The following is a 19436-nucleotide window of genomic DNA, read 5'->3' as shown; positions in this document are numbered from 1 at the left end:
CGTTATAAACAACTCAATAAACCCATCCTAACTGCTTGTTGAACTCAGCATTGTTGTTCTAACTTTGTCCACATACAGAGCATCGAGTGATATAACACTGCTGTCGCTCTTACAGACAGGGGTCCCTCTTTTAAAGTACTAATAATAGTCCAGCAGTTGTTGAGAGATCTCTCCTTTGGATTATGCGTTAGCTACAAGGGTCCAACAACTACAGTGTCAAATTCCGTTTGTACATCAATACTACTTAGAAACATCTCATAACAAACATGTCACGGAGTACATAACCCCTATAATGCAATCTCATGAAGACACACACAGATACTACAGAAACACACTGAACGATACTTTAGCAACTTTATTGAGCAAACAAAAATCAACAGCTAGAAGAGCTATTAGTTGATCGGTCATCCATCAAGAGCTTTCGATCACATTTATTCAGTGCAATGAGAGAACAGTGTGTTTACGAGGATAGATAACTAATAGCTCTCAGTTCTAAAAACATCAAAAACGGGAGAGAAAATGGGTAACAAAATAAGTTCTCAGACTCTAAAAGTGGACGTGTATTTGCTTTACATCGTCTGCAGATATTCATTTTTGGCAGACCACAGACCAATTACTTTAGTTGTTTCATTAACATGCAAAATATATATTTTCGTAACTGCTGATACAATGACGTGACTGATTTGGTAAGAAACAGTCAGTTATAAGCAAGAATATATTTCACAGACCATAGTTCTCATTGCTATTGTAAAAGCATATAAAAAACATGAAGGCCAACCAGGCAACACATTTCCATGTTCGCTGGCACCTGTAGAACCGTTGTTTTATTTTCTTGAATAGCACCTCTAGCCTGTGGCATGAGTTACAAGCGACCAATGTTCTCTTACGTTTTTTTTCTTTTGTCTCAATAAAAAAACATCTGAGCTCGTCATTAAAACATGCTTCTTTGACACGAGCGTTTTTCTGAACATAAAGCTGGTGATCTTTACGACGTTGTGGTCCTTTTTACAGCATGTGAATGGATATCGAAGGGGGCAAAATAACTAAGCAGAACTGATATGGTCTGAATACACCGGTAACCGTCGATTCATTAAGGGGAAGGGGGAAAAGTTGTCTCATTTTTTTCCAGCTATACTGCAGATTGGTCTGATTTTCAGGTATCACATGGCGTACTTTTGAGTCCATTCCCGAGCTATTCTGTTGTACCTGTGAGAGAGAGAGAGAGAAAAATAAAGCGGTATGAAGTGTGGAGGTAGCATCACACATCCTGGGTAAGCAGACAGTCTGCCAACTCAGCTCAAAGCAGCGCAAACACACACAGTGCAGCAACAGCACAAGGTCAAACACAGTGGTCTCGTCTCCAACAGATCCACACTGCAGCCACAAACGTTACATTTGCTGTCTGTTCTGATGCGTCTAAATCCAATTAAACCTCAATACTAGAATGTCTGAATTCATTAAACTCATGCTAAAAGCAGAGTTTAAAATATTACTGGGCAGTATTTATGAGAATGGAGAAAAATAAGAGTCAGGATGATGAATTAGAAAACATTACTCTGGTTTTAAAACACACGTTCATGTTGGGCAGTCCTTTGGACGTGGTATTTTGCTGCTTATCAGGTACAATTTATGATACCATTCTACTGTTCTCACAATAAGGACCTTTTAATTAACAATACATCTATCACCCACATGCAAACATAACCTTGCTCTACCATCATGCCTAACCCCTACAACATATTATGTCTCTCTCGCTAGTTTATTATACATCAGAGAAGACGATTTAATCATAAATCTTAGTTATCTGCAAGGCTTAAAACACATAAAATTGTATACTTACTTTTCATTGTCTGTTTTATAGATACGTGCTATCTCTGGCACTAATGGATCATCTGGGTTTGGATCACATAACAGTGAGCAGATGGACAATAGAACTGCAAGAGAAAAATGAGACAGGTTGGCGCACGGCCTCACACGGTATAATAGGTATGCGGTACGTTAATAGTTTATATCTTGGCTATCCCATAAAGTGATTTTAAGACTCTAAGGAGTATTTCTCGTCAGAAAAATGTGCTTTATTAAGGCATGCAATGTGTTTGTTCCTTTTTAATTGCCTGCGATTTGTCGGCTCACCTTTAGAGATAGTTAACGCAGGAGACCACTGCGACCTTAGAATATCCAAACAGATGCTGCCATTACTGTTAATATTTGGGTGATAAATTCTTGTGGTGAATGCAACCTGCAGGTTAGAAGACAAAACAGTCAATCAAACGCACACACGTACGTTTTTCCTCCACCACTGTCTGATATTTACTAGACATTTCTATAATATCAACAGGAACATAACATTCTTATTCAAATCTGCTCTTTACACACCTACAGTCCCTAACAAACATAAAACCAGTCGACTGCTTAGATTTTGCAATGATTCTTACCTTAGGTGGTTTGAAAGGATAGTCTGTAGGAAAATGAATAGTCAGGAAAAACACGCCCCCCTGATATGGACTGTCGTTCTGCAAAAGAAAGACCAAAACACAGAGTTCTGAGCATTCTGTTGTATTAACCTGAACGCAACTTTATCTGTGTGCTTGCACATGCAAATGAGGACGTGCATTCACTTACAGGTCCCATAATTGTGGCTTGCCAATGAAACACTGCGAATAAAGAGCAAGAATCGTCTTATTATAGTGAACTCTGTGTTGTGTTTGACGTAATGAGAACAATAAGAGTGAAATAACTCACAATCATCTCCCACTGGTCCTGCAGAGCACTGTGCTGGGGGGTCCCTGCCCAAATCAGTCAGCTCCTGTAGACACAGGAAAGAAATATAGTTCATTTTCATTTCATGTAGACTTCAGGTCTTGAGAGTTTGAAAGTATTACATTACTTTGCCCACGTGAACTTTACATCATGCAGCTATGTTTAAAGGGATAATTCACCCATTTTAAGGAATGTTGGTAACCGAACAACGGCGGAACCCATTGACTTGCATTGGTTTTGTGTACATAGAATAAGTGAAAGGGTACCATTGTTCGGTGACCAACATTCTTCAAAATTTCTTCTCTGTAAACAAAGCACCACTGCGTGCCTTTGTGTGTGCACGCGACACATCTTTGACATGCATCTGAACTCGCAGTCTCAGCTGACGTGCGTATGTTTTCCAAATCAGATTTTTCCGTCACTAGTAAGAAAAATAAGTCAATGACGGATCATTTTCGGTTAACAGGAACTCTAAAGTGAATGGTATGTTACTAATTTGATATATAATATACATATATATAAATTTGGTTAAAAACCTCCCATAAAATTTTTATATAAGGGTTTTATGCTACAAGATCCAGATCTGAGCAAAGTAAACCATCAGTTGATGTCTAGTATATGCTGGATGCTGCTTTTTATTCAATGCACAGTATAAACCAATATATTGTTAAAGCTAGTTTGTAAAAACCACCGCTAGAGGGCACACGATCAAAACAACAACTATGGCTTAGCTTGGTGACCCTTTAAAGGAGCATGGAATGATGGGTTCTGTTGTATTCAACTCCACCACTGCAATCAATCAGTAGGATACAAGAAATCATGTTAACGGATGAGGTAGAGTAATAAAGTTTTATAAATGTTGTGTTTGATGAAAACATTTCATTTAATTATAATGAATTAGACCCTAGTAATGTAAGGTTTAAAACTAAATTAGTATTTGTCCAATTCAATGGTGTGATAACACTTTGCACTTTAAAGTGTTATAATCAATCATAGTAAAAGTTTTTTTGAACGTACTCACACTGTTGTCATGCGATTTCTATGTCAGTAAAGGCGGTATCAAAGGGTAACAAAGATATGACACCATTGACAGGCGGCTGCAACAGCCCCGTGTCACTGTTTAGAATGGTGATTTTCTCAGGATTTACAAACATTTGAGCTATTGTAAGTACTCAGCTGAACAAAATATAGAACACTGGTCTAGTAGTTTTTGGATATTTTAATTTGAAATTGTTACAAATTGTACCTTTAAATCTATTGTAATCTGCATTTAGACAATTTAATAGCTAACCTTAAATAAACAGGCATAATAAATATCATTAGGCACTTAATTAATAAAAGGTGCAAAAAACTGTTGATCCTGGAAAACAATCAGATGCATGTGTCTTTAGTATTAGAGTAAAAGTCTAGACAGAATATCCTTTAATTTCTCTCCTGAACGGTCTGCTTGCAGTCTCACTAGTAAACGAAACTTAGTTTACTCAATTCTGGAAAAACAGCGGCAGGAAACGACAATATGTCGTCTTCATAATGCAACAGTGTAAGAACAGAACATATTGAGCAAAGTCTCTAGTTTCTCCCTAGTCGCTGAAATGTCACAAACAGAACTAACTGTTTATCAAGGCCAAGTAATAAAGGATCAGCATTTTAATTTGCTTTATCTGATGACTGCCATGGGTTATTATAAAATCAAAATTATCCACACCATTGTGCTAACTTAGCCAAACAAGAAGGAACAACTTCTCCCTGATCATTAGAGCTAATATTAAAGCTAATAAAGAGAGGGAATCATTGAGAGTTGGTCTAATGGCAAATTCAATTCACATGGCCCTTACAAACATGCAACAATTCTGATCGTCTTTACGTACACAAACAGATAAGTACAAGTATGGGTACAGATAGCTATTGTAGATATTTTGTACGTAAAGGTGTAAATCAATGTGGTTTCGCCCATCTCACCATGCATTTTAGCCAAAGTGTTCACAATAATAGAAACCACTCACTGGTTTAGGTAATGATTAAGGATGTGAGCAAATTTTCAAAAATAGAAATGCTATTCGAATATTCTTATTTTTCATAAGAATAATAAATTGCGTAACCTCAGGGTTAGAATTGTTTTATGTAACGGTTCTTCAATTAATCTGTAATGACTTTATAATAAACAGAAAATATATTTGTATGCGTTACTAAATCTTTGTTTAGTCAGATCGCAAGCTAGTCTAAATATTTTAAGTTTACACACATATTACACACGTACCTGGCGGATCTCACGTCTTATGCTCGGCTCACATCACCATATTAAAATGTTTAAAAAAACTTGAGCCAAAGTTTTTGTTAACATCACTTATATATAAGTTGGTACAAAAATGGCAACGTAATGTTAAATGATTAATTAAATAATTACATAACTTGTTCGAAGCGGTTGTACGTTTGTTAGAAATTTACTAGGCTAACTGATGCTGATTTCAACCACTTGAAACATTAAAATGTAAATTCACTGCAACTAATAGGGATGCCACAATACTCAATATAATATTGAAACGTTCGGTAAGACCTCCACGGTTCAATATGTGTAAGGGAATTGCGGTTTTCCGGTTTCATAAAAAGATTTCCTTGCACTTAATTAGGCTACACTGGCTCTGTCTGTAGATAAAAGCATCCACAATCTCTAATACCGAGTGGTAATGGTGAAGCGAGACTGCGCCTGCAAAATGAGAAGCAATATGGTGTTGTTGAGTATAATGCTGACGAACAGACGCGAGCTGGCTTGTTGTATGCCCGTTGTACTAAAGTCATAATGTCCAAATTTGCCACATCAAGAATGTATTTTTACACTGCATACATAAGCAGCACTTTCGCGTTGCTCTCAAAACAAGCAGAAAGAGCCTCCACTCCAGCACCACGACAAAGTCTGTTGAGCGAAAGTCATGCCCCCGTGGCCTTTCGGACAGCTATTTACGTCATAGCATGAGCGCCTCCAAGCAGCTATTTAGCATTGCATTTTTTCCAATTTATTGCAATGACAGTGACGCACCTCGTTAATATATTATCTTTGGCCTTCCCCGTTGAGCGCAGATTCAGTTCGATTACAGCAATCTCAAGATTTTTTAAGAAGCTTAATTTACTGGCATGTTGATGAACAGTAAACTAAAAACTGCTTTTTTTTAAAGCGCGACGTTACTGTCGAAAACTATTGAAAAATCACGCTGGCCTAAGGGGTAAACGCCTCTATGGACACAGCCCCTAAGAACTTTAAACAGGGTTGTCGCCTGTAAATAAATTTGCACAGATGTTTTTTTGTTTCTTTAAGAACACGCTGTAATTCCTTATTTTAGGATACCTTAGTTTTCTTTATCTATTAATGCAAATGCAATGCAAAGCTAAACAAGACAGATATTAACCATGAAAGACAGGCTTGTTGAACAGACTTTCACCAGAGTTAGACGTATATGATTGTTTTTCTTATCAAGAACATGTCAAACAAAATAAAAAGAACAATATATCCCAGTCTGTCAATATATGTTGCATTTTGTTCGATATGTTTCGTATGATTTCGCTTCGCGCAGGTTTAAATGTCGTTTTTATGCATTTATCTAAGTTTTTTTCCACCGTTGTTAATCTTTACAACATTAAAAAATCTATATACAGGATATAATATGAACAAATGAACATTTAATAATAATTATAAGCTAAATAAAAATGTAACAAATTAAGTCTTTATTAATTTAATTTAAATAAACGAATATGCGTTTTTTATGAGCTCAAATATTCTAATATGAAATTAGTGAAAAAGCCCATCCCTTCTCTAGAAATAATGAAGGGTGCTGACATAATAAACCCATCTACCAATCTCTGGCCACACCCAAGCATTAGTACAAGAGGAAAATGACAACCATTTTATATCTTTCGCTTTATGGGAAAACAGTGGTACATTGCATCTATACAGACCACCTCTTTGAAAAAAAGTATGTTTCTGAGAATTCAAGTATGTTAGGTGCAGGCAACCCTCTGGCAGTGCAGGTCTGTGCATGTGAGCTGACAGGAAGTGGAGGTTTCTTTGATGAGTAAGAAGTCTTTGGTTGTAACATCAAACAAGCAAATGCAGACTGTTTAGCTAACAATATTTGTGACAGGTTGCTTCTCTTTAAATGCAAGATTTTGCATTGACAGGTGTATAGATTCACACTTTAGTCCTTAATACCTGAGAGAGGGATTATGAGCAAAAAGTATGATCTTAAGTAAAAGGTTTGAGAATTGTGATTTATGAACCATTCTAATGTAAAATTACCAATATACGAATTTCTCCAGATGACTTCAATTGGAATGGTATAATGTCATTAGGTTTTGTCTTAAATATAGGTTATGGGTCAACAGGCCAATTCGTATCTTTTATCTAATCTTAGTTTTAACATCTTTCACATTGATAATCACTGAGATTTATTTAGGTCACAAGTCAGCAAGTCATCAAACTCATACTTAACATTTTGACATTACTATAATTTACAAATTGCCAAAATTATCCTTCTATGACAGACTAACGCCAGACCAACACACAAACAAGCCAATAAAAAAAATTGTCAGAGGTCAGATTAAATCCGTTCATTTTTGGACAATATGGGTGAAAAGAATCTTCCTAAGTTTTGATGTACACCATCTTATCCACCCAATATAGGACAGTGTGAACACATCCACTAACAGTGGCAGCTATTTTTACGGCTACATACTGGTGTGGGGAATAAACACACTCTACTATTACTTAAAATATGTGGCTGGCATTATTAACTGGGATTCTGTGCTAAATATGATATTTCCAGCACTAAAATCTCATCTCAGCGGTCTTATTTTCTGAAACTCACAGTCTGGTGGTTCATGCAACAATCGTGAAAGTTTAAATATGATGAACACATAAAATACAACATTTGTGAAATATAAATAATTTTTGGTTGTTTGAGTCTCATACAAAGTGTTAATAAATAAAGTGTTTAGTTCGGCCCATTGTATCAAAGACTGCTTGACAAATTAAGTATTTGGCTGTCAGCCCATAAACGTTCTGCTGTGTCAGTCTAATTCATAAAAGCAATCAAACTCAGCAAAATAAAGACAAATACAAATCTGTTTCCAAGTTCAACCAACTATTGTGCAACTTCACACTGGTGCAAGCCGGAAATTTCTATCTCAAGTATTTTGTACTAGTAGTAACTTTTCAGGAAGAACTTCTCTCAGTGACGCATATGCTTGTTGTGTTTACCAAATCGAGAGTCACAGAAAAGTAAAACAAAAGCTAACAGCCAGTTTAAAGAAGTACTACCAGGACTATCATCTGTTCTACATTATCTGCCCATTGCAGTTACTGGAATCAGTCTGGCCAAAGACTGTCCTAACATGTCCTTTCTGTGGCTGAGATGATTCATAAATATTATTCATGTACGTCAACACAATGAGTTCAAGTATGAGAAATTACAAATAAAGGTCTGTTTTAATATCCCAATGAGAGAAAACCCGGCCACGTGAAAATCCTTGTCATCCACCTTTATCACTAATCTTACACACAGTTCCAAGCATTTCCTCCTTTCTAATATGTAACTAATATGAGCAAAAATGGTTGATATTGTGATTCTTCTTGGATATAGTTTACCTGTATAATTCTATGACATCTCCCACATTCACAAACTATGATTTTATGACGCTCATTCATACATATTACATTCATACAGAAATAGAAATATAGATGTAGATAGATAGATAGATAGTGTGAAACAATAGGACAAGTATCAAACAACATTAAAATAAATAACTTATTTAGAAATATACAATAAGACGAAAACAAGCTAAGCGCTTAACCCATCCTGCCATTCACGTAGCATTTGCTAACCTGTTTAACATTTGCTAACCCAGCAATGTTTTCTAGACAAAACACAAACCCTTCAAAGAACAAATCCTAAATGTTTTACATAAAATGACATTTCTTACCTTGTGAATTCGTTTTAATGCCATGCTTTGTATGTTGTGGGCTCTTGGGGCCGAGAAAGACGAGATTTATCCGGCTAGCTGCGGCTACTTGTGTGCTCGCTAGCCAGACACCAAAGATCCAACAGAAACCCGACGATAGCGAACCGGAAACGAACAAAATGAGCCGTTAAGGCGGATCTACGTGATCCTTGGTATCTGATAAATATTATACTGACGTAAACAAAAGTTATTGAATATGAACAGGCAGTCCTGTATTACAACACTAGTGAAGGTATGTCTCCTCCTCTGAGCTCTCGCTCTCTCTCACTCACCACAAAATGTCCCCTCTCTAACTCCCTCTATCTCTCTTCTGACGCATCAGTTTACGGAAATGTGGAAGCACTAACTAACAGAGAAAGAGAATAGATATATATTATTTATTATAAAGTATTCCACAAAAATATATATTTTTGTCAAGGGTACTTTCAGTGGATGTATCTTAAAAGCAATGTAACGTGAGCTGCCCGTGTTGTCCTATCAAGAGACGTTATATTTTTGTTGAATAGAATTAATAGAATGAATGTAGGTTTTCCCCCTAAGGTCGGGGTTGAGACAAGTTAACGTTTGTTATAATGTTGTTTCATGTAATTATTTCACGGTAGCCCATATCAGGTGCATCTTGTCGCCTTGGTAAGGGCAAAGTAAATAGCTGCGCTCGTCTTTATGTTGCACTGCGCATGCGCAAACTTACCGGCGGTCGACATCAAAGTATCGCGAGTGCGATTTTACAGCATACAGAGCAGTCAACTCTCTCGTCGCTCTCGCGGTACTTTAATGTCACACGCCGTAAAACCGAACAGACCAAGTGAGGCGTTGTTGGCGGGAGAAGTATTTACTTTGAATGTGAACGTCGTTTTGTGTAATCGTCACATTAAACCTGAATAAGATCAGACTTTTTTTCGAGACTTTTAGCAGAATTGTTTGAACAAGCACTGAAACTAAAACCTTCAGGTGGTTTAACGGTAAGCGTCATGGACACTGTCTTATAATATGTCCCTTGCCCATCAGCCTAACGTTAGTTGTTTCATTTTGGTGTAATAGTTTATTCAAATTATTCGAGTTATGATCTATTTCTTCATTATAATCTGTGTCTGATATTGGTGAAAGACATTTGCGGGGTTTATTCTATTAAGAGTTTATGTCTCAGGTATTTTTTTTGTATTTGCCTTTGAGTATGTTTACATTGAGAAAGTATTAAATAGATTACATTTGTTTACATTATTTACATCAGTTCTGCATTCCAGACAGAGAACAGGTTGACTTGAACATATTTTTACACAGATGTGAAGTCTTAAGTGATGATTAGATGCATTCAAACATATTGTTTTTTTGCTTAGAGGTGTCATATACATTTACATATGCACGTGCACTTGATTATTTTACATTTAGGCATTTGGCAGACGCTTTTATCCAAAGCGACTTACATTGCTTTATCCTATACATTTTTTACATAGGTATTTGCAATCCCCTGGGATCGAACCCACAACCAATGCTCCGACCACTGAGCTACAGGAAAGTTTTACTTGAATCATGAATACATGGAGTCTATAATTGTGAGATTATACCTTTTAGTAGGAGGAGCTGAGGTGGATCAGAGCAATCATTATGCTGCATTGCATCATTACACAGAATCTGGCAAGTCCTAGACAAGCTTTAACTCGGTAGAGGCCATACAAACAACATAATTATTGTCTTGTAGGTCGATGGTTATTACAATCTGTTTAAAATGTGCAAATTTTTCAAATAAGTACTATCACAAACAAATTATTATAGAAGCCTATGAAGAGAAAACCGGGTGTGAGGTTGTGCAGAATGCAGGTTGTAAAAAAGCTTATTGACACGAGTACTGCAGAGACACTTTAAATCAAGCGAATTTATAGTGATATATTTTACAGAACATTTTCATTGGGTTGATAAATAATATAAAAAATATATGTATTTTCTATGGTTAGAAATTGCAGTGGGAATTCAGTCTTGCAGCATGTGATGAAAGATTTTTTTAAAAACAGAATATAAGAACGAATGAGTGAGTGTGTGTGCCCTGCGATGGGTTGGCACTCCATCCAGGGTGTATCCTGCCTTGATGCCCGATGACTCCTGAGATAGGCGCAGGCTCCCCGTGACCCGAGGTAGTTCGGATAAGCGGTAGAAAATGGAATGGAAAATGGAATATAAGAACTTTGCTGACAACATTCTTTCGAATTGAGTCTTGTTTAAGTTTCTTTATGTAATCTTTCAGATTGAATCTGACAATTCATGTTTTAAGACACATTTTATTCAAACACTTTTATCCAAAGCGACTTACAGAGAGTTTAGGGAGCAATAAGCGATATGTCATACAGGAGCAATAATGCAATAGGTGCTAATACAAAGTTACTAGTTTCAACAAAAGCTAGTCTACTTCCTGGTGAGAGAAAGAGAGTGGGTTGTCTGTCTAGTATTCACAGAAGAGAAGGGTTTTAGTTTTTTGAATGTAGTGAGTGGTTGACTGGATCAGGTTAATATTAATCTTATTGTTTAGTTAATTGTTATAAAACAGTATTGGGATACGTTTCAATTTTTTGGCATCTAAAATGCACTGAAAACATGTTTCATAAAGTCAGAGCAAAATTAACAGTGAAGAAAAGTATTTGTGCATTAGCTTTGTTGAGACAGAGGATCAATTTACATTTGAACAAGTGACAAAAATTGTGATCAGGATTGAGGACCCATGCAAGAAAAGAATTTTTTTTTTTGCATTTGCATGAATAATAGGGGGATATAGTCTTACTGTGTGTCATAGAGATAGTTTAAAAAAGGAAAAAGCAGGAATGTAAGAACTTTGCTCCAGCCAAATTTAGTTTAATATATTAAACACTAGATGGGGCTCTCTACCCTTTCGGAGACTGTCAGGAGCTTGGTAAAGTCGTTATCTCAGTAAATTCTATACCATGTTAACTTCATTCTCTCGTACCGCATGTACTGTTTTAGTTTCTTCTAAAAATGCAAGGAAAATAGAACAGAATTGAAATGTTATAAAGTTTAGAAATATCAAAAAGAATGATTAAACTGACGTCTATGAACTCTTTTTCTCCTTTGATTTCATAGAAAATCTATTTAGCCATTTGTTTAAGTTGAAAGCAGGCTAATATGATTGAAAACCGTTATGAATTGCACTTTGACCACAAAGCAGTTAAACTGGAAATGCTTGCAATGACTATAGGTCCTCTTACCACAAAACAGTTTAACATTATAACATTGTCTAGTAGTGCTACTGTATACTGCTGCTAGATATTAGATGGATTTACTCAATTTGATTAGGCTCTTTTACAGCATTTAAAGAGTGCGACTAAACCAGATGATGTTTCATTTAAGATGCTTACACCCTTTTTGAATAAATACATTTTCACATACAGTGCATCCAGAAAGTATTCATAGCGCTTCACTTTTTCCACATGTTGGCATGTTACAGCCTTATTCCAAAATGGATTAAATATATTATTTTCCTAAATTCTACAAACAATACCCCATAATGAAAACGTGAAAAGTTTTCTGAAATCTAAAAAGCAAAAAAAGCCTTTGCTCAATACTTTGTTGAACCACCTTTGGCACCAATTACAGACTCAAGTATTTTTGAGTGTGATGCTAAAAGCTTGTGACAACTCTTTTTGGGCAGTTCCTCCCATTCTTCTTTGCAGGACCTCTCAAGCACCATCAGGTTGGTTGAAGAGCGTCAGTGCACAGACATTTTCCGATCTCTCCAGAGATGTTCAATCTGTCAAGTCTGGGCCAATTCACAGAGTTATCCTGTAGCCACACATTTGTTATCTTGGCGGTGTGCTTGGGGTCATTGTCCTGTTGGAAGATGAACCGTCGCCCAAGTGTGACGTCTAGAGAAGGTTTTCATCGAGGACGTCTCCGTACATTTCTGCATTCATCTCTCCCTCGATCCCGACTAGTCTCCCAGTTCCTGCCGCTGAAAAAAATCCCCACAGCATGATGCTGCCACCACCATGCTTCACTGTAGGGATGGTATTGGCCAGGTGATGAGCTGTGCCTGGTTTCCTCCAGAAATGACACTTGCTATTCTTTTATCAGAACGGATCATTTGGTTTCTCATGGTCTGCGAGTCCTTCAGGTGCCTTTTGGCAAACTCCTCTACTCTGCCATACAGGCCTGATCGTTGTAGTGCTGCAGAGCTAGTTGTTCTTCTCGAAGGTTCTCCTTTCTCCACAAAGACATGCTGGAGCTCTGTCAGAGTTACCATCGGGTTCTTCGTCACCTCCCGGACTAAGGCCGTTCTCCCACGATCGCTCAGTTTGGCCGGGCGGCCAGCTCTAGGAAGAGTCCTGGTGGTTCCGAACTTCCATTTACGGATGATTGAGGCCACTGTGCTCATTGGGACCTTCAATGCTGCAGATATTTTTCTGAACCCTTCCCCAGATCTGTGCCACGATACAATCCTGTCTCATAGGTCTACAGACAATTCCTTGGACTTCATGGCTTGGTTAGTGCTCTGACATGCACTGTTTACTGTGGGACCTTATATAGACAGGTGTGTGCCTTTCCAAATGTACAATGAAATGAATTTACTACAGGTGGACTCCAATCAAGTTGTAGAAAGATTCTCAAGGAACATCAGTGGAAACGTGATGCACCTGAGCTCAATCTTGAGTGTCATAGCAAAGGCTGTGAATTCTTATGTACATGTGCTTTTTTCGTTTTTTATTTATATTACATTTGACGTTATGTGGTATTGTTTGTAGAATTTTAAAGAAAAAAATGATATGCATTATACGATGCACTATATATATGGCTTTTAGGTTGAGCCATTTTGATTGTCATGTTTTGTGAAAACGCCACCCTGTATGTATTTTTTTCCTCTTGCAGTTTATGACGATTATTACCATCTCTGTGGTAAGTTTTGATATTTAAGATGATAAATTATTGAACATATCGATATCATAGGATGATTATGTATGCTGGTGGTACTTCTACAGGAATTTAGATGGGAATGGAAGACGTTTTCTATTTAAATGTTTATTTTTAATCTTGGTCGAACCTTTACAGAGTTTCCACAAAATTAATTTTATTTCCGTCTTTACCATCCTGTGTAATATTACAAAAACTATTTTCGTTTGTATTTGTTTTTAGCAACCAATTGAGCACAAGAGGGCGCTCCTTGACCGAAAAAACTAACATTCTTCAATGCGTTTGTAAATTGGGTGTTGTCTTGGCCATGGATTTAAAAGGATACCTGTTTGGCTGCTTACTTGTTAATTTATCGGGTTTATGCTAAAATTTATAATCTTCACATTTTTGTTTTGTTCTGTTTGCTCGTTGAACACCATGCTTGTGTAAACGAAAACGTTCATTTTTGAGTTATGACCATCTCTGTAACGTTTCTTTGTCATTACGTCTTTAGTTAGGCTATTTACGTTAAAGTCCACATCAGTATCTTTATCGAGTATTGAACTATTACAGAAATTTATATTAAAAGAAAAAAAATCTCGAGGTTCCTATATAAATTCAGACTATCTTTTCATATTAAGGTAATCCAAGACTAAGTAAAACCTTTTTTGTCTGTTTATAGAAATAATGAGAAATCAGCTTCCCCTAAAGTAATTACGAAAAAAATTATGTTTGTAAATAGATTATTTAATATCTGCTTTGATTTCATGATTATCAATATGTATACATTTTTAGTAGAAAGGTTTTACTTTTATCTTGATGACCACTAGGTGGAAACAACTGCATTCATCTGACAGAAAGCTAGACGGACTCATATTGTACCTTCATTTATTCAATTAACCTTGAACATTTATTGTTAAAAGAAATGTGCACAAAGATATAAAAAAACATTTGATATATTTAAATATATATAAACATAGCCCTACCCTACGCTTCATATGATCTTTTTTTCTTTTTGAGACCTTGCAAACCTGATAAAATGTCATCCATTGCATCTTTGTTCTTTACATAATAGATTGAAATATTAACAACCTAAATTATGTTCAAGAATTTAAAAAGATATGTTGGACTTTGATGTGATATTGAATCCATGAATATGAGGGGAACTGTAAAATATTCTCACGGCCCACCTCCTGTGCGGGTTACAGCAGATCAGCTCACGTGAAGTTTGACTTTCAATACAATATATTTTCGTTCAATACAATATATTTGAAATGGTTGTTATTTAATTTCTTAACAATTAAAAGTACCTAAATTATTTTTACATATAGGTTTGGGGCAGTTTAAAGTGTTCTAAACATTCAGAGCTTCCAAGATAACTGTAAGCAGGAATACAGTTCGGGAGAGTTTGTGACATGAGACTATGAAAAACGTATATTTTAACCCGAGCTGTGTGTTGAACGTTTAGGACTCTCGGTCAGTGGGACTTTTTCTCTGTTTTTTGAAGAATAGAATAAAATAGAAATTAAACACGACGTGCCATTACAGACGTGATATGCTCAGGGTTTTGATCACTTCTTAAATATAGCCTATAAAAATAGAAACGGTGTAGCCTATGAATGGTATGAATGGTAGGCTACTTGACAGAGCTATTCTCGTTTTCTGGGTGTCATTCTGCTGTTTTGCAGCTTTGAGAGAAGTGTATACCCAACTTCTCACCCAGAAGGTTGTTTTTGATAATAGGCACTAAAATAATAAAATGACCAGAGATAGGCCTATTAGCGAACACCTTTTTAAGAAGTTTGTAGACCTGCTTTTGTATTTTACATTGTTGTAGACACATGATAATAATAATGAATACAAAACAAGATACTAGATCTTGTCTGAGGGAAAAATAGACTTCCGATAATATGATGCTTTGCAAACATTGATAAGTGCGCAGATATACTTTGTCAAGTATTAACCAATTTTTAGGATAAAATATTGAAGTGTTTTTTCCAAAACACCCGTGGTAGCATTTGACGACTTCATCTCCTGAGGGCTATTTTTAATAAATATTTAAACGACCTTGATTTGCAGAAATTCAGAATAATATCAATACAACGGCCACACAGCCTGGGATCTTATCTTATAATAAATACATGGGTCTGAGCCGAAACTTACATCTTTCAATTGTGTTATTTAGAAAATAAATGTATATTGTTGGTAGGATAAATAATTGTGTTAAATTAAGAATAATGTTTAATCATCTAACGTTAAACAATGCAAACAACAACTCGGCTTCTCGAGTTTACGCTATATTGAAAGTATATTTTTTTCAATTTATTTTTTTTATCGATTTATGCAGACAGCCTCTTCGGGTGGAAGGAACCTTTGTGGTTGCTGTCTTACAAGAAAAACCGAAATAGATGTCACTTTTAATTGATACAATTTGATACGGTTAAAATATTGCAATGTGTTTGATGGAAAACAGTTCACGTTTGAAATCTTGACGCAAAACCAAAAACTTCAAACAACATTAAACGCTTTGGATCCCCTTTGAAATAAATTACATTGAATAATAACAGGACCTATAGACGACATGCTTTGATCTGTGGAAATGATGCCATAGTCGATTAGCTAATATTTTAATTATTATTTTTGTGTGTGAACTTCGTTGCATATTAATAGAAATATAACACATGTGAATGCACATTCGCTTTCACTGTTTGCGAGTGCGCTCGGTCTGTCCAACATCAGCAGCACTGTACAAGCAGTTTTTGCGGCGAATTTTGAAAATGACGCAAAGGATGACCAGGGCCAATCAGCGAGCGGAACCGAGATTGACGTTTAAATGACTTTCCCTTTTAAGGGCAAGTCTCCGCCTTCGTCGAGTCCACGCTTGTCCCCCCCGAGAGCGCTGGAGCCTCGGAACCCGAGAGAAGGTGCGCTCCGCTGGGACAGAGGAGGCATAAAGAGACGGGGAGGGAGGGAATGAGATTTCTTGCTACCCAATCCCTCTTTTCCCCTGGGACAGCAAGCCTTCCCTGGTCCATCCCTCCCTCTTGTTTGGTAATCATTTCATTTTACTCCTTTTTGAAGCAGTCGCCCGTTTTATCCCACTTTTCATTTCACAATCCCGTGCGCGTATGTTCGCCTTCTTCTTCAGAGCAAGTTCGCGTTCTCCCCTCTTTCCACCCGCGACGAGAAGGTCTTCTTGATCCCGGCTGATCGTTGTCCTTTGAGATGCTCCACAGCTCTTGCGCTTGCCTTCTCTCCACCCTCTTTTAACTAGAGACCGGTTAATCTTGAGTGAACTGAACTTGGGTTTGGAATCTAAAATAAAGAGGAACACCCAAAGGGATACGGTTACGCGTCTTTGGATAAGGACCTCTATCGCTTTCCCCATTTGTTGCGCTTTGGGGAAGATTTTTTCCCTTTCAGTTGGTTTTTGGTAATCCAGGTGGCCTTGTTCTGAGAGTGCAGGAGGATTATTCCATTCGAGCTGGTGTAGAGAGACATCCCCCACAAGGCTATTTTCATGTTCTCCATCCAGGACGGTCTCCCGCGGGGAGCCTTGACCATGAAAGAAGAACCCCTCACGAGCGGCATGACGCCGGTACGCTCGTGGATGCAGAGCGCGGGGATACTAGATGCCAACACAGCAGCGCAAAGGTAAACACGACCGACAAGATCCAGGTTTACCATATTGCAGGTGGTCCGGTTCTTAGCGTAAAACATGCTGAACTCGAATAGTTGTTGTACTGTGCGTAAGTGCGCTTTGAAAGAAGCGCTGCGCCCCTTTTCCACAGTTATCGATGTTGTAATGAGTAAAACTATTCATGCAGTGATGTTGCATGCAGTGATGTTACGGTGTAACACAATACTGCTAAGCCAGTGTTAAGTTATGGATTTTGTCAACAACAAACTATTCGAGAAACTCATGCACGAACGAAGCTAAACGCTCCGCTCCGTCAGTGCTAAACACCACACGGAAAACTAAAGTGTGCGCTCTATTTAGACTGGCTGTCACCCATGAGAAAACAATTTAACCCGCTTTCTCTTTAATCTAGGGATGACAGGGCTGGCGAGCTTTGGGGTTGTGTTTCATGAGTAAGAATGCCGCATTCGTGCAACCCAGGCTCGTCTTATTCGCAATAAAAATATTCACGTTAGCAAATCGCCGTAATCATGACAATGTTTCTGTGACTCGCAGGGACTAGTAAGGGGGAAATAACAAGCAGGAGTTTTTGAAGCTGTCGAAATTTTATAGATGATTTTTACAATTTGTCATTTGTTTTTTGCAAGGTTACAGACCGTAATATAGTGATAAAGTGGGAAAAAGTTGCTAAAGTAGAACTGACAACGGTCATTCTATCACAGTTGTGTAACGCGTACAAAATCAACCTGCGCATAAATCAAAGTCAGTTTTTGCATTCTTGAGTTCCTCTACATATATTCTCCCATGGGCTGGTGAAATCATGAAGTGTTTGGAGATGTAGGCTGTTCTGTCTCAACCGCCAAAAACAGACCTGGGACTATGAGAAAGGGTAGACAGAACTAAAACAATTCAATTTGAGTGCAACCTGTTTTTACGCAGAGACCAAAAATCAGCATGCGCGCTCAAAGTCGGGACAATTCTTTCTATCGCTCTCAAAAAGTATCATATTGTATCACATCTTTCTGTGCATGTAATAAAAAAGACGAGAATTCTCAGAAAGCAAGACTTTGATATGGTGAAAATAACCAAAGGTAGGCTATTTTTTATAATAAAAACAACCAGAGTGAAAAACGTTTTAGAAATAAATCAGTGCGTTTTTTAACTAAGAGTTGTATTTCGATTTAAGCACGTTAAAACAAATCTCATAATATCAGGGAAAAGCTTATTTGATTAAATTGCTTTATTTAATACAATTAAACACAAACATAAATTCTTTAATTTCCACGGGAAAGCCCTAAAAGTGATTTAGTATTTATAGTAAATTGAGCAGTAAAACACTTTTATAAGATATTTTGAAACTGTTGTATGAGAATGCAAGCATACAGAAATTAGCTAAACGCCTGAAGTATATACAGCCTGGGGTTTCTTTTAAATACACTTGTATTAAAACATGCACAAATAAAAGGAGAGAGGGAGATGTGCTGCGTTTACAAATTTCCATGTTTACTGATTATTTGTTCAGATGCAAGTAACCATAGTAATATTGTGGGCTTGAGGTGTTTTAAACTTTAACACAAAGGTCATTTGCTTTCATTTCACATCAAACACACAAAAAACCGTGAAGTCGATACTTCTGTTAACGTTTTATCTGTTGTGTCAATTAGGAAGAAAAAAATGCAAAATCTTTGGGCATCTAATTAGTTACCCTACAAGAGATAAATTATTAATTTGATGCGAGAGGTCGCAAATAAGCCATATAGCATGTTAGTTGCATTGCATGTTGCATATTAACCAGTCCTTTGATCTAGTTATTTTCTATAGTTATTTACAGTTGGATGTGTTGCTGTTATGTGTCTAAATCCGTGCGCAGCTTGTAGGCTATCTCATCTGTATTGCTATAAGTGCAGACCCATTGATTGAGCCTCATTTCCGTGACCCGAATGGTAGCAGCTTCAGTCAAAGATTTGATCACATATAACATATGCACTGCTGCAATCCACAGGTGCAGTTAATTTAAAAGCCATCGCATATAGACTATAGCTATGACAACACATGCCATTTTGTTATCTGAATTTATTTAAATAATTTGTCTACATAAGGTCTGAAAAAACTTTTGACAGTAATTTTTGGACACTTG

General features: G+C 37.0%; 2 protein-coding genes across 9 annotated transcripts in view; one reads left to right on the top strand and one right to left on the bottom strand.

The window, feature by feature from the left end:
- Nucleotides 1–340: 340 nt before the first annotated feature.
- On the bottom strand, nucleotides 341–9050 carry ube2d2l (ubiquitin-conjugating enzyme E2D 2 (UBC4/5 homolog, yeast), like). Its single transcript, XM_056770452.1, has 7 exons — nucleotides 8731–9050; nucleotides 2743–2806; nucleotides 2623–2654; nucleotides 2436–2513; nucleotides 2134–2239; nucleotides 1841–1934; nucleotides 341–1206 (listed from the first exon to the last, which is right to left on the bottom strand). Exons 1-7 carry the CDS (start codon nucleotides 8752–8754, stop codon nucleotides 1161–1163), a joined length of 444 nt encoding a protein of 147 aa, XP_056626430.1. The 5' UTR covers nucleotides 8755–9050; the 3' UTR covers nucleotides 341–1160.
- Nucleotides 9051–9594: 544 nt separating this feature from the next.
- LOC130438108 (transcription factor COE3) overlaps nucleotides 9595–19436 on the top strand; it is a 96457-nt gene continuing 86615 nt past the window's right edge. For 7 of the 8 annotated variants that reach the window (XM_056769904.1, XM_056769902.1, XM_056769900.1 and 4 more), the window contains exon 1: nucleotides 16538–17313. In XM_056769904.1, the coding sequence (XP_056625882.1) occupies nucleotides 17180–17313 (134 nt within the window). In that variant the 5' untranslated portion in view covers nucleotides 16538–17179. Of the gene's footprint in view, nucleotides 9732–16537; nucleotides 17314–19436 lie in introns of those variants that run through there. The other variant, XM_056769897.1, reaches the window with a different exon arrangement.

This window comes from Triplophysa dalaica, chromosome 16 (assembly GCF_015846415.1).
Source record: "Triplophysa dalaica isolate WHDGS20190420 chromosome 16, ASM1584641v1, whole genome shotgun sequence".
NCBI classification, from domain to species: Eukaryota; Metazoa; Chordata; class Actinopteri; order Cypriniformes; family Nemacheilidae; genus Triplophysa; species Triplophysa dalaica.
The sequence above is the reverse complement of the archived record's forward strand: the minus strand, read 5'-3'. Positions and strand labels throughout refer to the sequence as shown.